Source organism: Saimiri boliviensis, chromosome 7 (assembly GCF_048565385.1).
Source record: "Saimiri boliviensis isolate mSaiBol1 chromosome 7, mSaiBol1.pri, whole genome shotgun sequence".
In the NCBI taxonomy this organism is placed as follows: Eukaryota; Metazoa; Chordata; class Mammalia; order Primates; family Cebidae; genus Saimiri; species Saimiri boliviensis.
Window position 1 is genome coordinate 2,698,101 of NC_133455.1, and position 22,703 is coordinate 2,720,803.

Sequence of the window (22,703 nt, forward strand, 5' to 3'; positions counted from 1 at the left end):
AGCATACATGTGGGTCACCTATGCAGGTGATTTTTGGTATTTTTAAAGTATGTTTAAAATATGTTACTCTACTCACCATGGGTGGGACTAGTGTATTTCTGAACCAATCAATGACAATGCTGGACTGATTTTCTCCCGTGGTTCTAGGTTTATGGCGATAAAGATGCAGATGGATTCTACCGTGGGGAAACCTGTGCCCGGCTTGGCCTTATTCCTTGTAACATGGTCTCTGAGATACAAGCAGATGATGAGGAGATGATGGATCAGCTTTTCAGACAGGGTTTCCTCCCTCTGAACACACCTGTGGAGAAAATAGGTAAGTGCAAACTCCTCTTTCACCTTGGCCTGTGAGTTTTATCGCACAAAACACCTGCCGCTCAGAGAGGCAGGCAGTGGTGAAGAGACCCCAGGTGGGACCATTTAAGCATGCAAAGTCATGGAAGTGTTGACCAGTGATTTTTCTTGGACAAAACCCACCTACAAACCAGGGCTGCCAGTAGTCTCCTGCGTACTTTAGGGATACATGTACACCTAGGTGAGAAGACACAGATGATCTAATGAGCAATGAGGGACAGTCTGGCTTGCGAAAAACTGATCGCAACTAGAAAACACACGATGAACTGCTTCCTGGTGATATGCTCTGAACATCAGCCTGTCTACAGTACATTTCAGTGGGTGGGTGGGGGAGTGCTGTGCCTTTTATTCTTTAGGTGACCTTTGCTTATCCAAAAGGCACAAAAGCTCTTTCTCTTTAGTTTGGGTGGACATGAAACTCCTTCATTTATCTTAAACCATTTATCTTAAACTGCAAGCACCAGTGAGAATGCAGCAAAACTGTTTTCAGTGATTTTTAAGCAACATTACGAGTTAATGTTTTTTTTCCATGTGCAATGACCATGTAGTCATTAAAGAAGCCTCCGTTGTCTTCTAAAAAGCTGCGGAGGGACATCAGTTTTATGTCATTCATATTTAAAGTTTAATACTTCAGAACTTTAGATCCATTGTAAATCAGACTTCAAAGACAACAGACTCCAATCACACATGTCAGCCTTTTCTGGCATCAGTAAACGCATTGTGTCAAGATAGAATCCACGTCTGATAGTCGAGGTTTAGTGTGAATCTCACCCACACTAAAGCTGTGAGATTGAAGATCACTGGGCCCCTTACACCCCACCCGCTTTTGTTATACTCTCCTTTCCTGGAGTTGACTAAGGCTCTTTCAAAGAGAACAGAGGTCCTGTATCACAGACCCAGAAACTATACAAGAATGTATGTGAAGGAACCGTAGTAACTTGATTTATGTTATCAATGAGATTAAGTGGTTGTTATTCTATTTTTCTAAATGTGGATGGGCCAGGGGAACCTCGCCTGACATGTCTACTTGCCCATCCATCACCAGAAATGATCGTCCTTAGTGGTGCAAGGCTGAATGCGGTTCCCCTAAGACCCGGTGCAGACAAGGATGCTGGCCCTCACCACTGCTTTTCAGTGCCATCCTGGAGGTCGTAACCAGGGAGACGTGGTGAGGGAAGGCACACGTGGTGCACCGAGTGGAAAGGAAGGAATACAGGTTTTCCATTCACAGATGACATGGAAATCCACGTCGAAAAGCTCTAGGAATCTCAAATAATGAAAAAGCTCCCAGAACGATGGTGTAGCAACATCAGTGGATGCGAGGCCGATACACAAAAATCAGTTGTATTTCCATATGTGAGCAAGGAAAATTTGGAAATTGAAATTTTTAATAGTGCCATTTACAATAACACAACGAAACATTAAATGCTTAGGTTTAACTCTGCCAAAATACGTGCAGTATTTGTTTGCTGAAAATCAGAAAACCTGAAAGAAATCAAAGGATACCTAAATAAATGGACAGAAATATCATGTTCATAGACTTCATACTGTTACGTCAGATATCCCCAAGTTAGCCTGCAGACGCAGGGCAAGACCATTCAAAATCTGTGCCAGGATTTATGTGAATCAAGAAGCTGATTCTAAAATGTATATGGAGAGGCAAAGGAACTAGGAGAGCCAAACAGTTTTTGAGAAGAACAAAGTTGGAAGGTTCACATACCCTAACTGCGAGCTTACTGCGAGGTATGCTAATCAAGACAGCGTGGTATTGGAGACAGGACAGAAACAGAGATCAATGGAACAGAAACAGACCAGCGCAGATGGGGGCAACTGATTTTGGACAAAGGTTAAAAGGCAATTCAATGGAGAAAGGATAGTCTTTTCAATAATTGGTGCTGGAATTACTGCACATCCACAGGCCGGAAATGAACCTTAACCCATACTCTCACCATCTTAAAAATTTAAATAAAATAGGACATACTTTTAAGTATAAAAATTAAGACTATAATACTTACAGAAGAAAACACAGGAGAAAACCTTATAATAATCAGGCAAAGATTTCTTTGTCAGGACATTAACACATGATACATAAAAGGAAAAAGTCAATGTTAGGCTTCACCAAAATCAAATACTTCTGCACTTAAAAATACACCATTAATGGAATAAAAACACAGCCACAGGCTGGCAGAAAATACTCGCAAGTAACCCATTGGAAAAAGGACTTGCATTCAGAATACACAAAGACCTTTCAAAATTCATCAATAAGAAAACAACCCAATAAAAATATGTATAAAATATTTAAGTGACTTTTCACCAAAGACGATGTGTGGACGGCAAGTAAGCATGTGAAAAGATGCTTAATATCATCGTCAGTGAAACACAATTAAAACCCCCCTGAGACACCAATGCCCACCCATGGGGAAGGGCTAAGGCTGAAACCACCGGCCCCCACAGGCGTTGGCCCAAGTGTGCCAGGCGGGCCTCTGCACTGCCGGTGGGAGTGGGCAGTGGCATCGCGGCTCTGCGAACGGTTTGCTGGTTTCTTATAAAGTTGTATATGCACCTGCAATACAGTCCAACAACTCCATTCCTATGCACTTACCCAAAAGAGATGGAAACTTATGTTCAGGCCAAAAAACCCTCTGTGCTACATTTGCTAATAGTGTTTTGATGAACAGTCATCAAAAACTGGAAACAACGCTGGTGCTTTCAGCTGGTGACTGAGTGACAGATCGAAGGTGCCCCGCACCATGGGGCCTGCTCAGCAATGGAACAGCACCATTGCTGATACAGCCAGTGATGTGGGCGAATCTCAGAGGTGTCATCCAAACGGAAGAAGCGTGTCTCAGAAGCTACATTCTGTCTGAGTCCCTTTCAGTGGCATTCTGGAAAGGGCCAAAGTCTGGGACAGGAAACAGATCAGCGGTTACCTGGACTAGAGTGACCACAGACGACCATGACCAGCCTCTATCTTGATTGTTGTGGGGTTTCTGGACCGTCAGTGCTTATCACAACGTAAAGAGCTGCAGGTTAGAGAGAGAGGGCCTTAGTGTACGTAAGTTCCACCTCAGTGAGAAGCACATGTATGTTGTTATGCCCCCTTTCAGAATTCATACTTGTGACATTCCCTGTAACATGAGCAATGCTTAGAGGCACTTTAACCTCGGAATAAGGTTAGAATGCAAGGAGACACATGTGCAGGCCCTGCAGAGGACACGGGTGCACAGAGGCGTGTGTGCGTCCTTAAACTACAGCAGTGGCTCCTAACCAGAACCCAGGGGGAGGGTAACCTCTGGAACATTGCAGGTCTACACAGCTGCCCCTATACCTGCTGAAAACCACTGAAAAGCCACATCGCTGACTTTCGTTGCCGTTAAGATATTTGCCTTTGATAGTTTTTATCTGTACGTTTGGAATTCCCAAAATCAAATGTAAGCAAAAGGTGGGTGTGTTTTAGAAGAAACACAGAAATGCCAACTTTCGCCAGGAGGAACATCCTCCCCAGCCCCACACCTACAGTCTGACAGGTGCTTCCCGATGGGCCAGCCCCCTCGGCTCTCCACTGTGGCCTCCCTGACACGTCCTCAGAGTTTCTGCCTGTTACCTGCGTGGAGCCTAGGGCAATTCCTCTGTAGCCCCTTGTTATGCTTCTGAGTGTGCTGGGATGGCACCCGGGCCCCTATCCGTGGCAGAGACAGAGCCAGGCTGCGGGAATGCACCTCTAAGTGGTCTTTGCAGAGGTGGCCTTTCTCCATGGCAGCCGCTAACCCACACTGGAAGGACGCCGGGGAAGCAGCATGAGGGGTGGAAGCAGCTCGAGGGAGCCACCGGGCCGGGCGGAGCAGGCATCCCTGTTCATATTCGTGCCTCTCCTGAGGACAGTGCCTTGGTTTTGCCTCCACCTGGGGGAGCATGATGTGACTGTGTGGCACCCCCAGTTACACAGACAGGCACTTTTATAACTGTGTGTGTGTGGGGGGTGCTTTCCCAGAGCAGCGGGCACCCTGTGCACTCTGCAGGGCCTCCTGGGCCACGGGCTCCCCGTGCTGGCCAAAGCCGTGTAGATTCGCTGTAGGGGAGCCCGCGCTTCTTGTGAGTCTCACTGGCTTAATGGACAGCCTGGGGAAAGGCAAACATTCATGTTGCTCTAAGGGACAGAAACCCACCACAGCAAAAATACAAGATTGTGGAGTCCAGGACAGCTGACCCGGAGTAGGGGCGTCTGCTGATGTGAGTGCCCGAGTCCAGGACAGCTGACCCGGAGTAGGGGCGTCTGCTGATGTGAGTGCCAGGAGCATGCGGCCTGTCAATGGTGCCTGGTCTTGGCCACATTGGCCATGTGTGCCATGGAAGGAGGGGGAACCACACTGATTTTGAAATAACCTTATGATGTCTTTCCTCTCCCCTTGTGATTTGAACAGAGAGAAGCAGAAGAAGTGGCAGGCATCATTCAGTATCAACTCGGAGAACGGTGGCCCTGTATGACTATGACCCCAGAGAAAGCTCGCCCAACGTGGATGTTGAGGTACCAGCCAAATGCTGCTTCGCTAAGGGCACGAAGCCATACCCACCCCCTCCCTGGTGGTACACCACACTGGGGCCCTGTGTGCTCACCTTCCCATTCCTTCCTTCGAACCGTCTGAGGGAAGGGCTGCCAGCCAGAGGTGATGGCTGATACAGAGATGGCCACGAGGGAGAGAGGTCATGGGGTTCCCAGGGACACAGCCAGCCCCCGACAAGCCCTGTCCCTGTGGCCCAGATTTTCCTGTGCCATGACAGAGCAATCTGTCATCCACATCTAATGCTGATGCCACGTGAGGGCCATCTTTAGGAGAGATATAAAAGCCCATCACACGTGGTCAGCAAATGAAAGCAAAGCACTGAGGCCCCACACATAGAAAAGTAGAGCGGAAAGCAGTGATGTGTGAGGTCGCGTTGCCCAGCACAGCTTGGGGTGCCTGGCATCATGAAGGCTGAAACCACTGCCTTCATAGTGAGAGATGAGGTCTCCACTCTCAGGAGCCACCAGTGGAGAGGACAAGAGGTATGTGAGCCCATGTGACACAGTCCTTCGTGCTCTCTGACAAGCCCCTGGCTCTCCAACTATATTCCCTCATTTTTACATTGAGAGAGAAAACCTTTTTGGTGATTTCTGTTGTCCAGGTTTATGTTTCCATGTTCTGCTGGGTGACTGAACTAAAATGTGCTGGGGCAGTTGGACTCCTGAGGGCACTGAGTGGTGGTGGAACTGCCTGCCTTGGGGCTACAGCCCGGCCCAGAGTAGACACTGCATAAAGAGATGTTTAGGCTGGGGGCAGTGGCTCATGCCTGTAATCCCAGCACTTTGGGAGGCGGGCAGATTGCTTGAGCTCAAGAGTTTAAGACCAGCCTGGGCAACATGGCAAAACCCCATCTCTATTAAAAAAAAAAAAAAAAAAAATATATATATATATATATATATATATATATATATAAGTTAACCAGGCTTGGTGGCACATACCTGTAGCCCCAGCTGCTCGGGAGGCTGAGGCCCGAGAATCACTCTAACTGGAGAGGCGGAGGTTGCAGTGAGCTGAGATTGCACCACAGCACTCCAGCTTGGGCCACACAGTGAGATTCCATCTCAATAAAGAAATAGATGCTTAATTAATAATCGAGTAGGTTTTAAAATACTCAGTGAAAGGATATTTATGTAATGGTCCTTACACTCCAGAGAACATTTCCCTAATAGTCCAGGTTTTTACCGTTAACTATTTGACTAGCTTTCAAAATGTATTACCAGTAGAACATGGCAATAATCTTGAATTTCAGCCAAAATCAAAGTGCTGCAGCATTTGCCTTTTTGGTGGACATTATCTGGGTTCGTACTCACTTTCTAGAAGACTGTGAACAGAGCTATTCGCTAGCTTATACCTTCCTTTGCCCGAAAGTAGATGAATACCAGAAATCCTCAAATAGGGAGGAAAAGCATGGAGAACTTATTTTTAAAAAACAACTACTTTTGTGTAGGAAAATACAATTAATTTGATGTTTCATCTCCACAGGCTGAACTTACATTTTGCACAGGAGATATTATTACAGTTTTTGGTGAAATTGATGAAGACGGATTTTATTATGTAAGTTTTTGAAATGTCAGGAAGAACCATTTGATTTTTATATTCTTTTTCATTCATCTTGTGTGTTTTCTTTTGCTTGTCTGTTCCTTCTCTGAAATTTGGGCATGAAGGTCACATGGCTGCTGATGGCTTTGTGGAATTGACTTTTCTCTCTGCTGAGTTATGGACAATCTAGAAAGTTGGTCCTGTGAGCTTCACTGTTTCTTCCTTGCTAATACTAGTATTTTCAATAGATATAAATTATAAACAAGACAAATACATTCACATTCTTATTTTCTAAATTGCTGCCACCCAAACATTTACCAAACAATTTAATTTTCAAGATTATTTGTTGCATAGGTCAGAAATAAATTTTGGGAAAAGGAAGAAATACAAATAAGCAAAAAAAAAAAAAAAAAAAAAAAAAACATCAATAAAACCCCACAGATTTTAGGACATTTCCCTTCCCTTTTATCTGGAGCCAACTGCTGTTAGCAGCATGGGCCTCCCCTTCCGGCCTGATTCAGGCATGGACCTCAGAACCACCCCTTCCTTTTCCATTCCCCTGGAGCACTCCATTCTCCTGGAGTCTCGAACACTCCCTGGGGCAAAGAAGGGAGGGAACGGGGCGGGGTGATCCCAGTGTTTCTGCAGCTGGGGCATTTTTGCAAGTAGCTGCCCCTCCCCAACCAGAAGCTCTCAGGGCCACTCAGGACCCAGTGTAGAGCCTGGTGGTGGGGTGGGGGGGGCATCTTGGAAACGCGTTTCCACCTGCTCCCCCACCGCCTTGCTCAAAATCACGCTAACTTTGAGCAAGGCGGTGGGGGAGCAGGTGGAATGATGGCATCCTGGACAGTAGGTTTCTCTCTGAGTCAAATAGGTGCTACAGCCACAGGCACGTGTGGAATTCCCAGGCTCTCTCCTCTGCCTGGTTTCTGATTTTTAAGAGTTCAGTCCTTGGTGAGGACAGTCATACTTTGTCACATATGTTTCAAATAGTTCTTTCCAGCTCAACCTCTGCTTTTTAACTTGTGTGTGTGTGTGTGTGTGTGTGTGTGATTCTTGATTTTTGTTTTATTAAGGAAGAATTTTAAGTTTTTATGTGGTCAAATGTTTCTGCCTTGGGGTGGGGGTCATACCTAAAAGGTCCTTCAAGGCAACAGAAATAATCACTACATTTTGTTTCAGTTTTATCGTTTCATTTTCCACGTGTAAATCTCGAGTATTTACCATTTTTTCCTAACTGTGAGAACTAATGTCTCACCACATTTATTAAATAATCTGCACTTTACCTGCATAAAAAATTCTTTAAATAAAAAATTGTTTTAAAATTAAAGTCCATAAATATTCTGAGTATTAAACTCCTATTTATACTTAGCGTATTTACGGATTTTATTTTTTATTTTTATTTATTTATTTTTTTTGAGATGGAGTTTCGCTCTTGTTACCCAGGCTGGAGTGCAATGGCGCGATCTCGGCTCACCGCAACCTCCGCCTCCTGGGTTCAGGCAATTCTCCTGCCTCAGCCTCCTGAGTAGCTGGGATCACAGGCACGCGCCACCATGCCCAGCTAATTTTTTGTATTTTTAGTAGAGATGGGGTTTCACCATGTTGACCAGGATGGTCTCGATCTCTTGACCTCATGATCCACCCGCCTGGGCCTCCCAAAGTGCTGGGATTACAGGCTTGAGCCACCACGCCCGGCCATTTTAACACTATTCCATGCTACCTTAATTACTGTATTTTTATAATGCATTTTGCTATTTGGGAGGGATTATTTCACAGAGTTCCGCTCCTACGACAAACCTATAATGCTTTGTTTAGAGGTACACTTATCTTTTGGAAGAAATGGAAACAATAATTGTCTTTCAATTCTTACATAGCATGTCTCCTTTCAAAAGGTTTTCCTTTCATCTATCAGAAAAGATTCATAGATTTATCCTTACACATCTTTTATATATCTTGTTTATTCTTAGGAATTATATAGGTGTGTGGTGGCTCACACAGAGGGCCCAAAGCCAGCTGATCACCTGAGGTCAGGAGTTTGAGACCAGCCTGGCCAACATGGTGAAACCCTGTCTCCACTAAAAATACAAAACAAGCCATGTATGGTGGCAGGTGCCTGTAATCCCAGCTACTTGGGAGGCTGAGGCAGGAGAATCACTTGAACCTGGGAGGTGGAGGTTGCAGTGAGCCGAGATCACGCCATTGCACTCCAGCCTGGGTGACACAGTGAAACTCCATCTCAAAAAAAAAAAAAAAAAAAAAAAGGAATTATGTAGATCTTATTGTGATTGTGAATTTTTCCCCTACTATATATCCTACTGGTTATTTAGAAAACATGTTGGAAAGTGTATGTGTGTGTACGTGTCCCCCACAAATCATTTTTCAGAATGCATTTATTCCTGTTATCACTCAGTTCCCTTGGGTTCCCCCAAATTGTGATTATTTTGCCGCTTCTTCACCAGTATTTATAATTGTCATCGTTTTTGTCTTATTGCACCCCTTAGAATAATTCTGAGTAATGAAGATGAGGAAATCTGTGACTTGTTATGTATTTTAGTAAGAATACCATCAATATTTTACACTATTATATGTAGGTTAGACTATCAATAAAGAGAGATGGTATTTTTCATTGGTCAATTATTGGCCATCAGATATTATTTTTAAGGCACTGGATTTGATTTGCTGATATTTTATTCAGAAGTTATATTCCAGAAATAATAATGATCTACATTCTTTGGGACACCTTTGTTGTGGGTTTTGGTATCAGGATTATACTGGAATTACCAAATAAACTAAGAAGATTTCCATCTTTTTCTATGCTTTGGAGCAGATTAAATGCCGTATGAATAACTATTATTTGAAAGTTAGTATCTGCCCAAAGACCTTTTAGGTTCAGTACCTTTTTAGGCTGCAGTTGCACAAAAGTTTTCATTTGCTTAAATGGTTAACTTCTTATTAAGTCAGTGTGTAACAATATGTATCTTTAGAGGAACATGCCTTTCATTTGTATTTTCACATGTAGAAACAATTAGCATAGTGCTTTCATGGAATTTAAAAAGATTTTTCTAACTTACCTGGATGTTTCTATTCCTGAGTTACGCTTTATCTTCGTTTCTTGAATAGCCTTGCCTAAATTTTTATATTATAGTGGGAATCAGATCTAAATTAATATGAAATGTATGCTTTGATTTACCTCTCCTCCAAATAGTTTTAGTAAAATTATTTTGCTGGTCATATTCACTCAGTGGACTGCCCAGTCCATTTCCTTATTTCTTATTTGATAAACAACAGGGGACACGTAATTTGGTACCCAAAACCTTAAATTTCTTAGAACTTTGTTTTCTGACGTCTGTAACCTTAAATATCTCAAGAGCGCAAACTCAAATACTCCGTGGGTCCTGATGCGGAACTGTCCGCCTCCCTTCTCAGTAGGACAAGCATAAGCAGAGACCCTGAGGGATGCCTGCTGTTCCAACTGGCCCTTTCCTCCTCCTTTTATTTCATAACTTACAGTGGCCCCCATTAAGTCACCAAAGACTTCCAATGCCCCATCATATTTTAAACCTCATGCTGTTCTTGCATAGCCCAGCATCTCGATATCTGAAACCTTAAATCATGTACCTTCCTATGTCAAAAGCAAGGCATCACGTGGGTTATCTCGGGAGGTAGCCCAGGGAAGTATGCCAACACAAGTGGGCCTCTCACTGACTGTGGCACAGGGAACACCGGGAGAGCATCGATTTTGGTGCTTTCTGCCTTTCAGCCTGTTCCAGCTCTGTCCGGACATTAGGTCTCCAGGTAGTTACTGTGTGGCCTCAAATAGAGACGTGGTGGGAAATGAGGCTTAGGAGAGAAGCAGAGATCAGATTATGGAGGGACTCTAAGGAGGGAAATGTTGAGATGAATTTATTTATTTTTTATTTATTTTTTTTTTTTACAGAAAGTTATTCTGTAAAGGGTTTTGAAGCTGGGTGGGAGTGGGTCCAGGAGGCTGGGTAACATGCTGTATGGAACCGTCCAGGCAGGGAACATGGTCTGAACCACATCAGTACCAGGTGAGGGCAGACAGAGGCAGACTTAAGATGTGATGTGATCCAGAGCTCAGACTGTCAGTCAGAGGAACAGAGAATGTCGTCCAGGCGGAGCCTGATTCTGACCTAGGCGATGGGCTGCTTTGAGAACACAAGAATAAGAGCATTCTTGAATGGAAAACCTGGTTTGGAAACTCCTGAGCTTGAGGGGTATGAGCAGGACATCGGAGCCTCTCCAAATGGAATGAAACAGACCAAAGCAGTGTTCATGCCGCGTGGCTCCGGTCAGCAGTTGTGACGCAGCAGCACGTGGTGGCAGAGGCGTCAGATGTGGGGAAGGGAGCGATGTGGCATCATGTGCACTCCGACGTGGGTTTTACTTGGACTGTGTGTTCAGCACAATAGAACAGGAGCAATACCCAGGGCAGGCCGTGCCACCCACTTCCACCCAGCCAGAGCAGGGCTGGCCTGGAGGCCTGGCTTTGCAGGGCCTCTGCAGGTCTGTGTACACAGGCATCTTGTGGTGTGAGCATGACACCAGTGGAGATCTGTGCATAAAGTTGCATGTGTTCACAGAACACGGTCCCCAAATATAAGCCAACTACTCCATCTGCTGCTCAACCAAAGGAGGAATCTTTTCTAAGGCTGGAGGAGAGATCTGGCTGTTGGACCTAACAAGGGGACTTGACTGGTTATAACTTTTGAGTGTCTTTGTGTTTAGACGTTGTTCAAAACCCTTGTTAGGAAGAAATCGCCAGGGGCACCCGCACAGTAAAAGTATAGGTGTCCTAGAAACGGGCTCTAACATCAACAGAGAAACACGTAAGCTCATAATGGAGCTGGAGTGGGAAGGCCCAGGGCAGTTGCAGGTAAGTAAGAGAAGAGCTTGGATCTTCAAGGTCTGACAGAAGGGTGGGGCAGGGCAGGGCAGTGAGTGGGTGCCTGGCAGGGCTGCTGGACAGGAGGATGCAGGAAGTCTGTGGCGTAGCCTCTTTCAATTAATTTTTGTGATAAAATCTACATAAAATTTACCTAAAATTGGCCAGGTACAGTGGCTCAGCTTGTAATCCCAGCACTTTGGGAGGCCGAGGTGGGTGGATCACGAGGTCAAGAGATCGAGACCATCCTGGTCAACATGGTGAAAACCCGTCTCTACTAAAAATACAAAAATTAGCCAGGCATGGTGGTGCGTGCCTGTAATCCCAGCTACTTGGGAGGCTGAGGCGGGAGAATTGCTTGAGCCTGGGAGCTGGAGGTTGCTCTGAGCAGAGATCATGCCACTGCACTCCAGCCTGGGTGACAGAGCGATACTCTGTCTCAATTTTTTTAAAAAAAGATCTAAAATCATTTTTAAGTGTATACTTCAGTAGTGTTAAGCACGGTTACATTGTTGTGCAACCAATCACCACCATCGTCTCTAGAACTGTTTCCATACTGAGTTGAGTAGCAGTGGCCCTAGCAGTGCACGTATTCCAGTTTCTTCATAGCTTCACCATTTTTATTCCATTTTTTTGACAGTAGCTATCTTAATGGTGTGAGGTGGTACAGCATGGTTTTCAAATGCATTTCCCTAGTGATTTGTGGGCACTGGCCATCTGAATCTCATTTTTGGAGAAACGTCTTTACTTGGGTTTTTGAAGTTCTTTACGTATTCTGGATATTAACCCTTAGCAGATATATGATTTGCAGACTTTTTTTTTCCGCCATTCCGTAGGTGCTCATCACTCTGCTGTGCCCTTCACTGCACAGGTGTTTTCATGTAGTAGACTCCTTTTGTCATTTCCTAGACCTTATAAACAGAGAAACAGGATCCCATGTTGCAGAACCAGCCAATTTTGAACTTGGTTTAGGCACTTGAGAGGCAGAAGAGAGTTTGGGGAAGTGATGCGGTGGGCTTGTGAGCCACTCGGTGCAGACGACCAGCAGGGAGTTGGACTTAGAGATCTCGACTTTAGACAAGGCATAGATATGTAAATGAGCAGAGAGATCTGGAAGGATACATACCAACCTGAAGCAGTAATGTCTGAGGAGCTATCAATAGGGCGGTGGTCACTGGCCTGGGCTGGCATGCTGGGCGGTGGTCACTGGCCTGGGCTGGCATGCTGGGCGGTGGTCACTGGCCTGGGCTGGCGTGCTGGGCGGTGGTCACTGGTCTGGGCTGGCGTGCTGGGCGGTGGTCACTGGTCTGGGCTGGCGTGCTGGGCGGTGGTCACTGGTCTGGGCTGGCACACTGGGCATTGGTCACTGGCCTGGGCTGGGATGCTGAGAAGTGGTCACTGGTCTGGACTGGGGTGCTAAGCGATGGTGTTTTTAGCTCCTTAGTGCCTCAGATCAGCCAAGCCCGAGAACCACTAAATGAGGTCTACCAAGGAAGTGTTTCCTTCAGTAGCCTGATCCTAAGAATCACAGGGGCTCCTTGTCCAAAAGGCAGATTCCTCACCTTCCCCCTGGACAGGCAAAATCAAGACCCCAGCAAAGGGGCCCAGCACTCTGCACATTGCCGAGGAAAATCTGGAAACCTCCATTTAGAGTCCTTTCGAGTCCTGCCACTCTTGAACCAGAATAAACTCAACATGTACCTGTACTCTGCGCTGTATTCCTTTAGCTAAAGCAAGATGTGGGTTTCTGGGGAAAAATAAATAGTTCTTCTGCCCCACCCTTGTGTTTTAGGGGGAGCTGAATGGGCAGAAAGGCCTTGTGCCCTCAAACTTCTTGGAAGAAGTGCCTGACGATGTAGAAGTCTATCTTTCTGATGCTCCATCCCACTACTCTCAAGACACACCAATGCGCTCAAAGGCAAAAAGGGTAAGCGAACCTACTCAGCCTTATTAATCTCTGTCCTGCTCTGGCATACGCGGTTTTAATGCAGTCTTTGCACTGATACTTTTTGTACGTTGGGCCGATAAGCATATACCCCGATTTTTTTTCTCTCTGCCCTTCCATGGGGGTTGTGCCTAAAAATCCTTAAGTCTAAATCTTACTCATTTTACCAAAAAAAAAAAAAAAAAAATGACCCTTTCAATTCTAATCAATCTGCCTTTGCTCACAAAGAAATGTCCCATCCTACATTATAGAAACACATTTCAGTTTGATCAAGAGTGAAAAGGGGATGGCTCCTCTTCAGATTTGGTGGGCACTGAAGGTCATTTGCCCTCCATTAGGATTTCAGTCCTCTTCACAGGATCCAAGGGCTTCTCAAGCATATTTAACTATTAGAGTACATTCATGTTTAGTGTCTCATTTTTATTTTATTTCATCACTGCAAGTTTTTATATATTATATTTTTATATATATATATTTTTATTTCTTTGCTCATCTGCTTGGAAACAGAAGAAGAGTGTTCATTTCACACCTTAATCAGGCAATGTAGCCTTCACGTAAGTGAGCAACTGAAGATACCGATAAAGATACCAACTTAAGCTACCTTAAACGGGCCAATGTGGTAGACTTAAGGCTTCCTTGTGGGGTTAAAAAAAAATAAGATAAAAAGAAATATGTCTCAAAAACTTATTGGACCTAAATAATTAGAATATTACTTGGTCTCAGTTGTAAAGCAACTGAATTTATAGTGAAGCAAAACATCTTTAATAAGCGTTTCCTACTATTTGCATTAAGAATATTTGAAAGGCCGACATTGGGAACATATTTCTTAACCAGCTAACTGTGTGTTTACATAGAGAGCTGCATATTGCATTGTTAGCCACTGTTGGAAAAAGCACAACCTAACAAACATGTTTACTATAGGAAGTTCTCCTTTAAAAACTGAACCCAAGGTCAAGCAGATAAGTAGCGAGCCCGGGTGGCCGAGTGTTGGCTCTGAACCTCCAAATGCTGGCTCCAACTGCCAGAGTGTTTTCCTTAAGTAACCATGCCTCTACCTTACGAGAGAGCTATGCTCCTCCTCAAAGCACAACCATTCTGAGAGACACGTTGGCGAAGGACAGATTTGCTGTTGGTATACCAATGCAATACTAAGTTTATGAAGCATGCAGCTCACATGATGCATTAGACGGAATAGATGGTATCTTCAGGTGTACTTTGGGATGCTTTACCAGGTGTTTTCCATTAGAATTCGACCTTGATTTTAAATCCAAGCAAGCTTGAAGCCCCTTGGCTTATAGCATTTGCCTGCTGAATACTGAATACTCACGTGGCAAGAGCTGCTCTGGAGAGGTGGGGGCCAGAGGAGTGATGGTGCTCTGTCAACTCAGGCACATACTTGGCTGTAAAAGGAAGTGAGGCAAAGTCGTCCTGCAGAGTCTACCCCTCTGAAGCACGATTAAGCACTTAACCTATACTGAAATACTCCCATGCTATCTACTGAGGAAAGTTCATGTTCAATTATTTGGAAATAATGAAAGCATCCACTAAGGGCCTTTAAGCTTTCTTTGATTGTAATTAAGGTTCATTTTAGTTTTTTTCTTTTTTTTCTTTCAACCAGTGTGCCATCTCTAATACTTCTATACTATACTAACCAACCCAGGAATGCACTTTAACAGTATCAGGATTTTATATGACCAAATAGTTTCAGATACAACAAAATTCCCCTTGAGAACCTTTGCTTTTAAGACTACTGATGGGTACTCGGCCAACTTTGCTATCAACCTAATTTGAAATCATGTTTCCCCTGCCCTCAGTCTTCATTTATGAAGTGAATTCTTACCTGCCTTAGCTTTGCCAAAGCAACGGCCACCCCGCACTCCCTTGAGACAGAGACACGGACCCCACACTTTCATGTCTGGGTCCTCTCTCTGGCATGCTGTGGGGGAGGACTTTTGCTTCTTGTGGCACAGTTTAACAACCAAAAGAACAAATGAACCCCCTTGACCTTTCCTGGTGGGAAACGGGGACAGTGCGATGTTACCAAGTGAATTCTGTTGTTGGCGCTCACACACTCAATAAACTGTAACACTGTACCTACTAGGTTCCTCCTGAGGGTTCAGGTACAGCAAGGAGAGCTCCATCCCCCACAGTCCATCTCCATTCGGGGTCACCTACGTCATCTATGGGTTCTGGTAGTCCTGGGAGAGGCAGGGAAATGTCCTCGAAAAAGAAAAAGGGGCTGCTTTCCAAAGGCAAGAAACTGCTGAAAAAGCTGGGTGCAGTGAAATGATTCATGTGCTTCCGGACAACTTCCAAATCTATGTAATTTTCTTTAATTCCAAACTAGGGCTTTCATGACTCAAGTACTTCCTAAAAACACCCAATCTTCTCCCCTGACACCAGTAGGGAAATGCACTTTGCACTACCATCCACTTTACACCAACCGCGAGAACAAAAGAGGAGCGGTTGCCCTCTGTCACCGCTGGCAGTCTGCTCTCATTGTCCAAGCTCTGATTTGGGAAGTGGGAGGGGATGTCTTATTAACAAACAGGGGGGCGCATAGCTATCACCTGTAGCTCCCTCCCTGCCTGTAAGTCCAGTCTTTGTGCATTCGTCATCCCCCCTTAAAGGAATGATTTTCCACCTTTCTCCCTTCTCAAAATGCTTGCCTCATAATGCATAACTTTCACTTTGACTCTGGTCTTGAAATTCCTAGTTTAATTCGCCTTGATGTTCTGCCTTATAAATGCACAATGATTTGTACTGTCTAATAAAAATCCAGTGTATACTTTGTATGTGTCGTGCATCCAGTGGTCTTCATCCTCACTGACACAGTGGTTCGAAATCCAGTTGTACAGGCTGTGCATTTTAAGATACTAGTTTCAGTCTTTCAAAGCAAGCCAGGCTACACACAGAAAATGTTTACTCAATCATTCAAAAGAGAGAAAAGGCGAGAAAGTAACTTAGTTTGGTAAAGCACCAGTACTCCAACCTCCCAGAAAGCCAATAGTCTCCATTGCTTTTAATGGTCTATTTTGTGGCATGATTTTCTGTTACTTTTGTTGTCAAAATGCCATACCCAAATACACACCAACGAATGGCACACAAGGAATTCACATAATGCATAAGCCACACCAAAAACATACTAAATTTAAATCTGCTCCAGATTCCATACCCATCATCTTCATCATTGGCATTTGAACAAAAGACTTACAAAGTTGCTGGCAGATGTATTTGATGGTTACTATTTTGTAATTTTGTCCACTTGTAAATTGTTTTTACTCTTTATACATACTTTCCAGACTGCCTTTCTTTTGTAATTTATGGACGGTTTATAAATGAATGACAAAGCTTTCCCCACTGTGTCTTCAAAATCTATATTATAAATTGTAATATAATAGTATGTGGTAGATTTATTAAAAGGAAATTAATGTGTGGTTAAGCTCTGTGTGGGTGTGTGCATGTGTACAGTTAGTGTAAAATATTTTCTAGAAATAAAATTTGTTATTTTATACAACACTGTTTCTTCTCTTTGTTTTAAACATTTTCTCATAGCAGGATAACTGAATTGCTTTCTCTTATGTTTACAAAATCACCACAACTTTTTACCGCTTCTGGGACTATTTTTAAAATAATTTTGGTCTGTGTTTTGGGAGCCATTGACAAAATGTTGTGACTCTCTTTAACAGTCTACTCAGTGACAAACACGAGTCAGTATAAATACTTCCGTGATGAATTCAAACAAAAGTTGCTAATTCCCTGTGGCAGTTTTAGAATTAAAGTGAAATTAATGAACAGCTACCGCAACATAATATACCAAATATAACTTCATAATATACCAAATATAACTAACTTCCCAGTTATACAGAATTTTCCTAAAGCCTTAATTATGTTAGAATTCGCCAAATAACCAGATGTTTTTTCCAAAAAGAGGTAAAAGCAACACACTTATGGCAAGATGAAAATACAGTTCAAGTACCTAATTTCACGAAACTATAATTTCTTATAATTGCTACCATAATATGTTTTCACCTGTATTTATAGGAAAAGTTGAAGAATAGATAACAAAAAGCATCCAGAACCAATGTTTCTCTTAATCTTTTGAAAACATTTACCAGTTCCACACAGTATGAAAATGGAGGCAAACCTGAAGTAATGAGCTGGTCTTAGCTCTCCCCCCAGCCCTTATTTTATAAGCACAACTTTCCTAAAACCAAAGCACCCACCCCAAGGACAAGAAAGTGGTGAAGGAAGTCGCATGTCATCGCTCATTCTAGCCCTAGCGCCCTCCCAAATGAACTCAGCTGAGAGTCACTTCTGTCATTTCTCTTTTCTAGTGATGATGAGAGAAGCCATGTTTTCCTTTTATGTCCTAAAATTGTACCAAACAAGTTATGAAGCTCTCCATTAGCAGTGTGAGTGACACTTTCTGCCTTCACAAGTAGTCTAAAAGTCAAAGAGCAAATTATACAAAGTCCTCAAAGAACAGAAACTTTCCTCTTCCAGTGAAAGGGCTTCAGCCCTTCTCCGGCTTGCTTCTAAGGAAGTGAGTACCTGCCCCGACCTCCACGTTACCGTCCATTTGCCTCTGCTGCTCCCACTCCCCAGCCACAGAAAGCAAGTGATTCTCTCCATTCACAATGACCTTCCTATTCTCATCCTGACCCGGAGAGGCACAATTTTCACTGAACAACCCACAACTATAACTAAATTCTTAATTTTCTGTTATGACTTGCCTAGGTATATTCAAAATGAGAAACTTCTTTTGTCAGATTCTGTTTTGCAGTTTTCATTCACATAAACATTTTTCTATTCTCTTGCTAACACTTTTCAAATAGTGCTTTTAACCATTTGCTTAAACTAGAACACAAAACTCCTGCCAAGCGAGCTTTACTGTATTTTCTTATCCTTGAAAATTATCTAAAGCTGCACTTGAAAAAAAAAATATGCAAAAAGCTCCAATTTTCCAGAAATTTCTATTGTACCTTTTTTTCTGTGGCCCCGAGGTAAAGGAGGTCTGGCAGTGATGAACTTGGTTCTTGGGAAAAGCTCTGCTAAATAAAGCTTGTTTGCAGGTATATTGGCAAAGACTAGAACTCAATGGAAGCTTTTGGAAAAAGAAAGAAAACTACATTTAAAGCCTCATTCATATTAAAAAAAAAAAAGATATACCTCTACAAATTTTTAATTTTAAAAAGAAAAGCATTTTATGTGAAGTGCTCTTTCATATGGGTAAAAGAAAATGACACAGCGAGCCCCTGGCCAGTTCCGTGTACCTCCACGTGCAAGCTCATGGGTGCAGCCTGACTTCAGGCCGTGGTACTGCCAGCCTGGCACCACCCCTTCCTGCAGCCCCACTCATCACAGAGAACTGATGCCTGGGACTCCCACACAGTGCATAGAGCTTATGTTAGAACAGGAATAACCAAAGTCTCTAAAAGAGAAGATGAATTAATACAGGAATGCAAAAGAAATCCAGCGCCATCTGGAAACACTCCCTGGAGCAGGAGGAGCTATGCACAGAGTGCTGAGAAGGCCCAGGCAGAGGGCTTCCACTTACACACGTGGGAGGGGCCTTCGCCACCTTTAGAACCTCACCCCAAAGATACCAATAAGGAATCTGCAAAATACATACAGCAAACATAACATGCCCCACTTCACTAGCTGAAGAAATAAAAATCATGCAAAACTGTTCTACTCCAAGGTTACCCAAAATCCAAATGTGAAACTGCTGCTACTGGGGAGGACGTGGGCCCCTGCTGTGGGGCTGCAGTCTACCGTGTGTCTTAGGCACTTGGCCAAGTGACTTTCTGGAGCCTTGAATGTGTTTATGTCCTTCAACTGGATCTCATTTCTAGGACTCCAAATGAGGATATCTAGGGCAAGGAAAACTAAGAAATGTATCACATTGTTATAATAGCAAAAAGTGATAAATTCACCAAAAAAATGCCATAGCGGTCTAGTGAAATAAAAGCTATTCACAACATGAAATATTCAAAAGGTAACTGACACATGACTGTGACAATGGTACCTGGGGGAAAGGCTCTACTGGTCACAGGCCCCCTCACAAGCAGCGTCTCTGCTAATGTGCAAGGACCCTTCTGTGTGCCCCACCGGTGCCGCAGGTGGCCCATCTGCACCTCAGCCCTCTCTGGCCTTTCTCTGTTTTCGGGCACTCAGACCCTCTCTGCTCGCTTGGCCTCAGCTACCACAGCTGGTGTCTGCCTCCAGCCTTGCTACCGCTCTGCATTTCACAATACGAATGCCACTTAGTTATCAGAATGATGATAAGATACGTGTAAATATATAAATTGAAAATAACGAAGCTTGTCACTAGTCCCTTCCTACAAGCATTCTCTGGGGCTGGAGTAGGAGGAAACCAGATAGGAGGACAAAGGGTTAAACAACAACGCTGCCTTTTGATGGCATTTGATGAGCAGTCACCAAAACAGCCGCCTCTGATTTTCCCGTAAAGCCCTTGTAGAGACTGCTGGGCTCACTTGGGGAATAATCTCCACATGCTGTGAGGCGAGAGGAGAGCGTGCAAGGCTCCGGCAGAAACCGCGGCACCGTCTCACCTGCCTCGTTCCTCGGAGCGGTCAGAAGGCAGGTGGTCTACCCTTCGCGAGAACCCGGGGCTCAGGGCGCAGCCGTCCTTCCTGTCTCTCAGGCCCAAGTGCTGCTGCTTCTCTCCCCATCCAAATCAGCGACTCCGGAGGGACTTAGTGGGAAGCAGGGAGAGAACAGTGAGATGCAGGCGCCCATTCCAGAGACAGAGCCCTGGAGAGTGTACTCCACAGGCGTGGGGAAAGAGAGCGGGACCCCTGGGACTGTGATTTTCCACACGTGCCAGTGCACAGGGAACCAGGTGGGGAAGGCAGGAGGCTTCAGAGCAGCGAGACAGGTACCAGGTAAGTTGTGCAGGCACTGGTCCTGGAGAAGCAGCTGCCCAGCAGGAGAGTGAGCCAGCTGGCCAGGCCAGGCCAGGCCACTGGTCTAGCCCAGTTACGGCTGGGCTATGTATAGCCCTCGCCTACTTGAGGGGAGAGAGGGAGGGAGGGGAAGAGCAGAAGGAGAGGGAACAGACTAAAGGGCTATGACACATGGTCTCAGAATAAGGGACAGGAAACAAGACATGAGACCCTTGTGTCAGGGGCAGAAGACAGGTCCAGAAGCAATACGAGTGTCACTGGTGCCAGCTGCCCAAGCTCTAATTCTGAAGGCGCAAAGTGAATGAGACCAGGTGATGCCACACACACAGCATGGAAACCTGGGCTGAGGGACCACCAAGTTCTTTATAATGGGCAGTAACCTTGTCCGACTTTTGCCCTGAAGCAAGATGTTATTTTTATGACCCTGGCCTGTAAGCATGCCTGCCCTCTGCTCTGGAAGGAGACACCATCTCTATCTTCTGGGGCTGCCCGCTGTACAAACATCCTCACAAAGATCATCTGGACAAAGGTAGTCAGTACTGCTTCTCACGAGACGTGCAGAAACACAAGAGACAGGTGGACAACTGTCTCATAGCACTACTATCAAATGTATTACATTTCAAAACCTGGAAATGAAGACAGAAAAGATTAAAATACCTATTCTATCTGCAGCGCTAAGGGTACCAAGCTGAGTAACAGAAAGAACTTGTTACAAAACTAAATACTAATCACAGTGCTAGTTAGATCACAAAATCACAACTAAGCTTGGTTACTATTTTTAAAAACTTGGGGTTCATGTTAGGAGCCCTGGTTTCCGACAACATGGTAAATTAACCCTGGCAGTTATACTATCCAATGGCAGTAACTTAGAAATTAAAACAAAACAAAACACGTCTAAAGAACTTGTGGATCGGCTCTCTAGAGAGACAGCGCTGAATTACAGTGGAAACACGACAAACATCCAGGCAAAGCAATGCTTCAAGAGAAACTGATAACCTTAAATATGCTAGAAAAGACAAACTAATGAACTTAAGAGATCAGATGGAAAGACAAGAGAACTGAAGCGAAGAGATACAGAGTAGCAGCCAACAACACGGAAAAAACAGTAATACAAAGTGGATGTGAATTAACTCTGAACTAAGACTAAAAAGAATACATCTGGAAAGATCACAACAAACAGAAAGCATTAATAATACTTTTAAATTAAAAAGAGAACATAATACAGCCGATTTTGTAAAGATGAAGTATTATCAATTCTCTATTAATAAACTAGAAAACTTAGAAAAAATAGACAAATACCTGGAAAGGTATAAAATAATGAAACTGGTTTATAATAAATTGAAAGGGTAAGAAAATAATTACAAATGAAACCAAAGTAACAGTTAAAATTTTTCCACAAGAAAAACTTAAGGCCTAGATAGTTTTCTAACAAAAAGAACTCTACCAAATACTCAGATCATCCCAATCTTATATAAATCCTTCCAGAAAATAAAAAGACAACATCCTTCAAGACATTTTAAGGGCAGTGTATACCTGGATACAAAACCAAAGATAGTAAGAAAATGAAAAATTATAAGCCCATTTTCACTTTTGTTTGCTAACATCATGTTGGCAAACAAGAGCCAATGGCATATTAAAAAAAAAAAAGTTGATTTATCTCAGGAATACAATAATGATTTAATCTGAGAAAATCTTAAACTAACATGAACTATATTAACAGAATAAAAGATAAAAATATGATCATCTGAATATAGAAAAACTAATACAACTCAACATAAATGCCTTTGAAAACTCTTAGAAAACTATGAATAATTAGAAGGAAACCCTGTTATCCTGGTAAAAGGTATTTATAAAAATCCTATAATGAATATAATCTTAAATGGGGAAAAGTTAAAAAAGTGAAAGCATAAAGATTGGAAAGAAGAAAACAGAATCATCATTGTTTGCAGAGTATACAACTGCTTACATAGAAAACACAAAATAATACAGGCAAATCATTACAAATAAAAGCTAAGAAGCTAGATAGAAGATCAGTATTAAAAAGCTCAATTACATATACTTTTAAAGTTAGAAAATATAGTCTTTAAAAGCAAAACATTTACAATGGCAACTCTACAAGCACTTAGGAGTAAATCAAACAAAAATGTACAATATCAGTACAGAGAAAATTACATAACTTTATGATGAAAGACGTTTTAAAAACTCAAATAAATGGGATAATAAGCCGTTTGGAGCATGGTAAAACCTAAAATCATAAACACTGTTTGTTCTCCCAATATATTTCTATAGCTTCTATGCAATTTAATAACATCTTAAATCTTTCATGAATGTAATAAATAAATTCTAAAATTCATGAAATCATAAAGGAACATGTCCTACCAGACATCGGGATGTAGGTTAGTAATTAAAACAATGAGGTGCTGATACTGTGATAGATCAACCCATCAATGACAGATGGCCCT

General features: G+C 43.3%; 1 protein-coding gene across 17 annotated transcripts in view; it reads left to right on the top strand.

Annotated features, from left to right (window-relative positions):
- RIMBP2 (RIMS binding protein 2) overlaps positions 1 to 16,826 on the top strand; it is a 311,373-nt gene extending 294,547 nt beyond the window's left edge. For 11 of the 17 annotated variants that reach the window (XM_074402014.1, XM_074402021.1, XM_010347625.3 and 8 more), the window contains 5 exons: positions 148 to 316; positions 4,776 to 4,879; positions 6,399 to 6,470; positions 13,157 to 13,291; positions 15,411 to 16,826. In XM_074402014.1, coding sequence (XP_074258115.1) covers positions 148 to 316; positions 4,776 to 4,879; positions 6,399 to 6,470; positions 13,157 to 13,291; positions 15,411 to 15,599 — 669 coding nt within the window. In that variant the 3' untranslated portion in view covers positions 15,600 to 16,826. Of the gene's footprint in view, positions 1 to 147; positions 317 to 4,775; positions 4,880 to 6,398; positions 6,471 to 13,156; positions 13,511 to 13,816 lie in introns of those variants that run through there. The other 6 variants (XM_074402019.1, XM_074402023.1, XM_010347627.3 and 3 more) reach the window with 3 other exon arrangements.
- Positions 16,827 to 22,703: the final 5,877 nt, after the last annotated feature.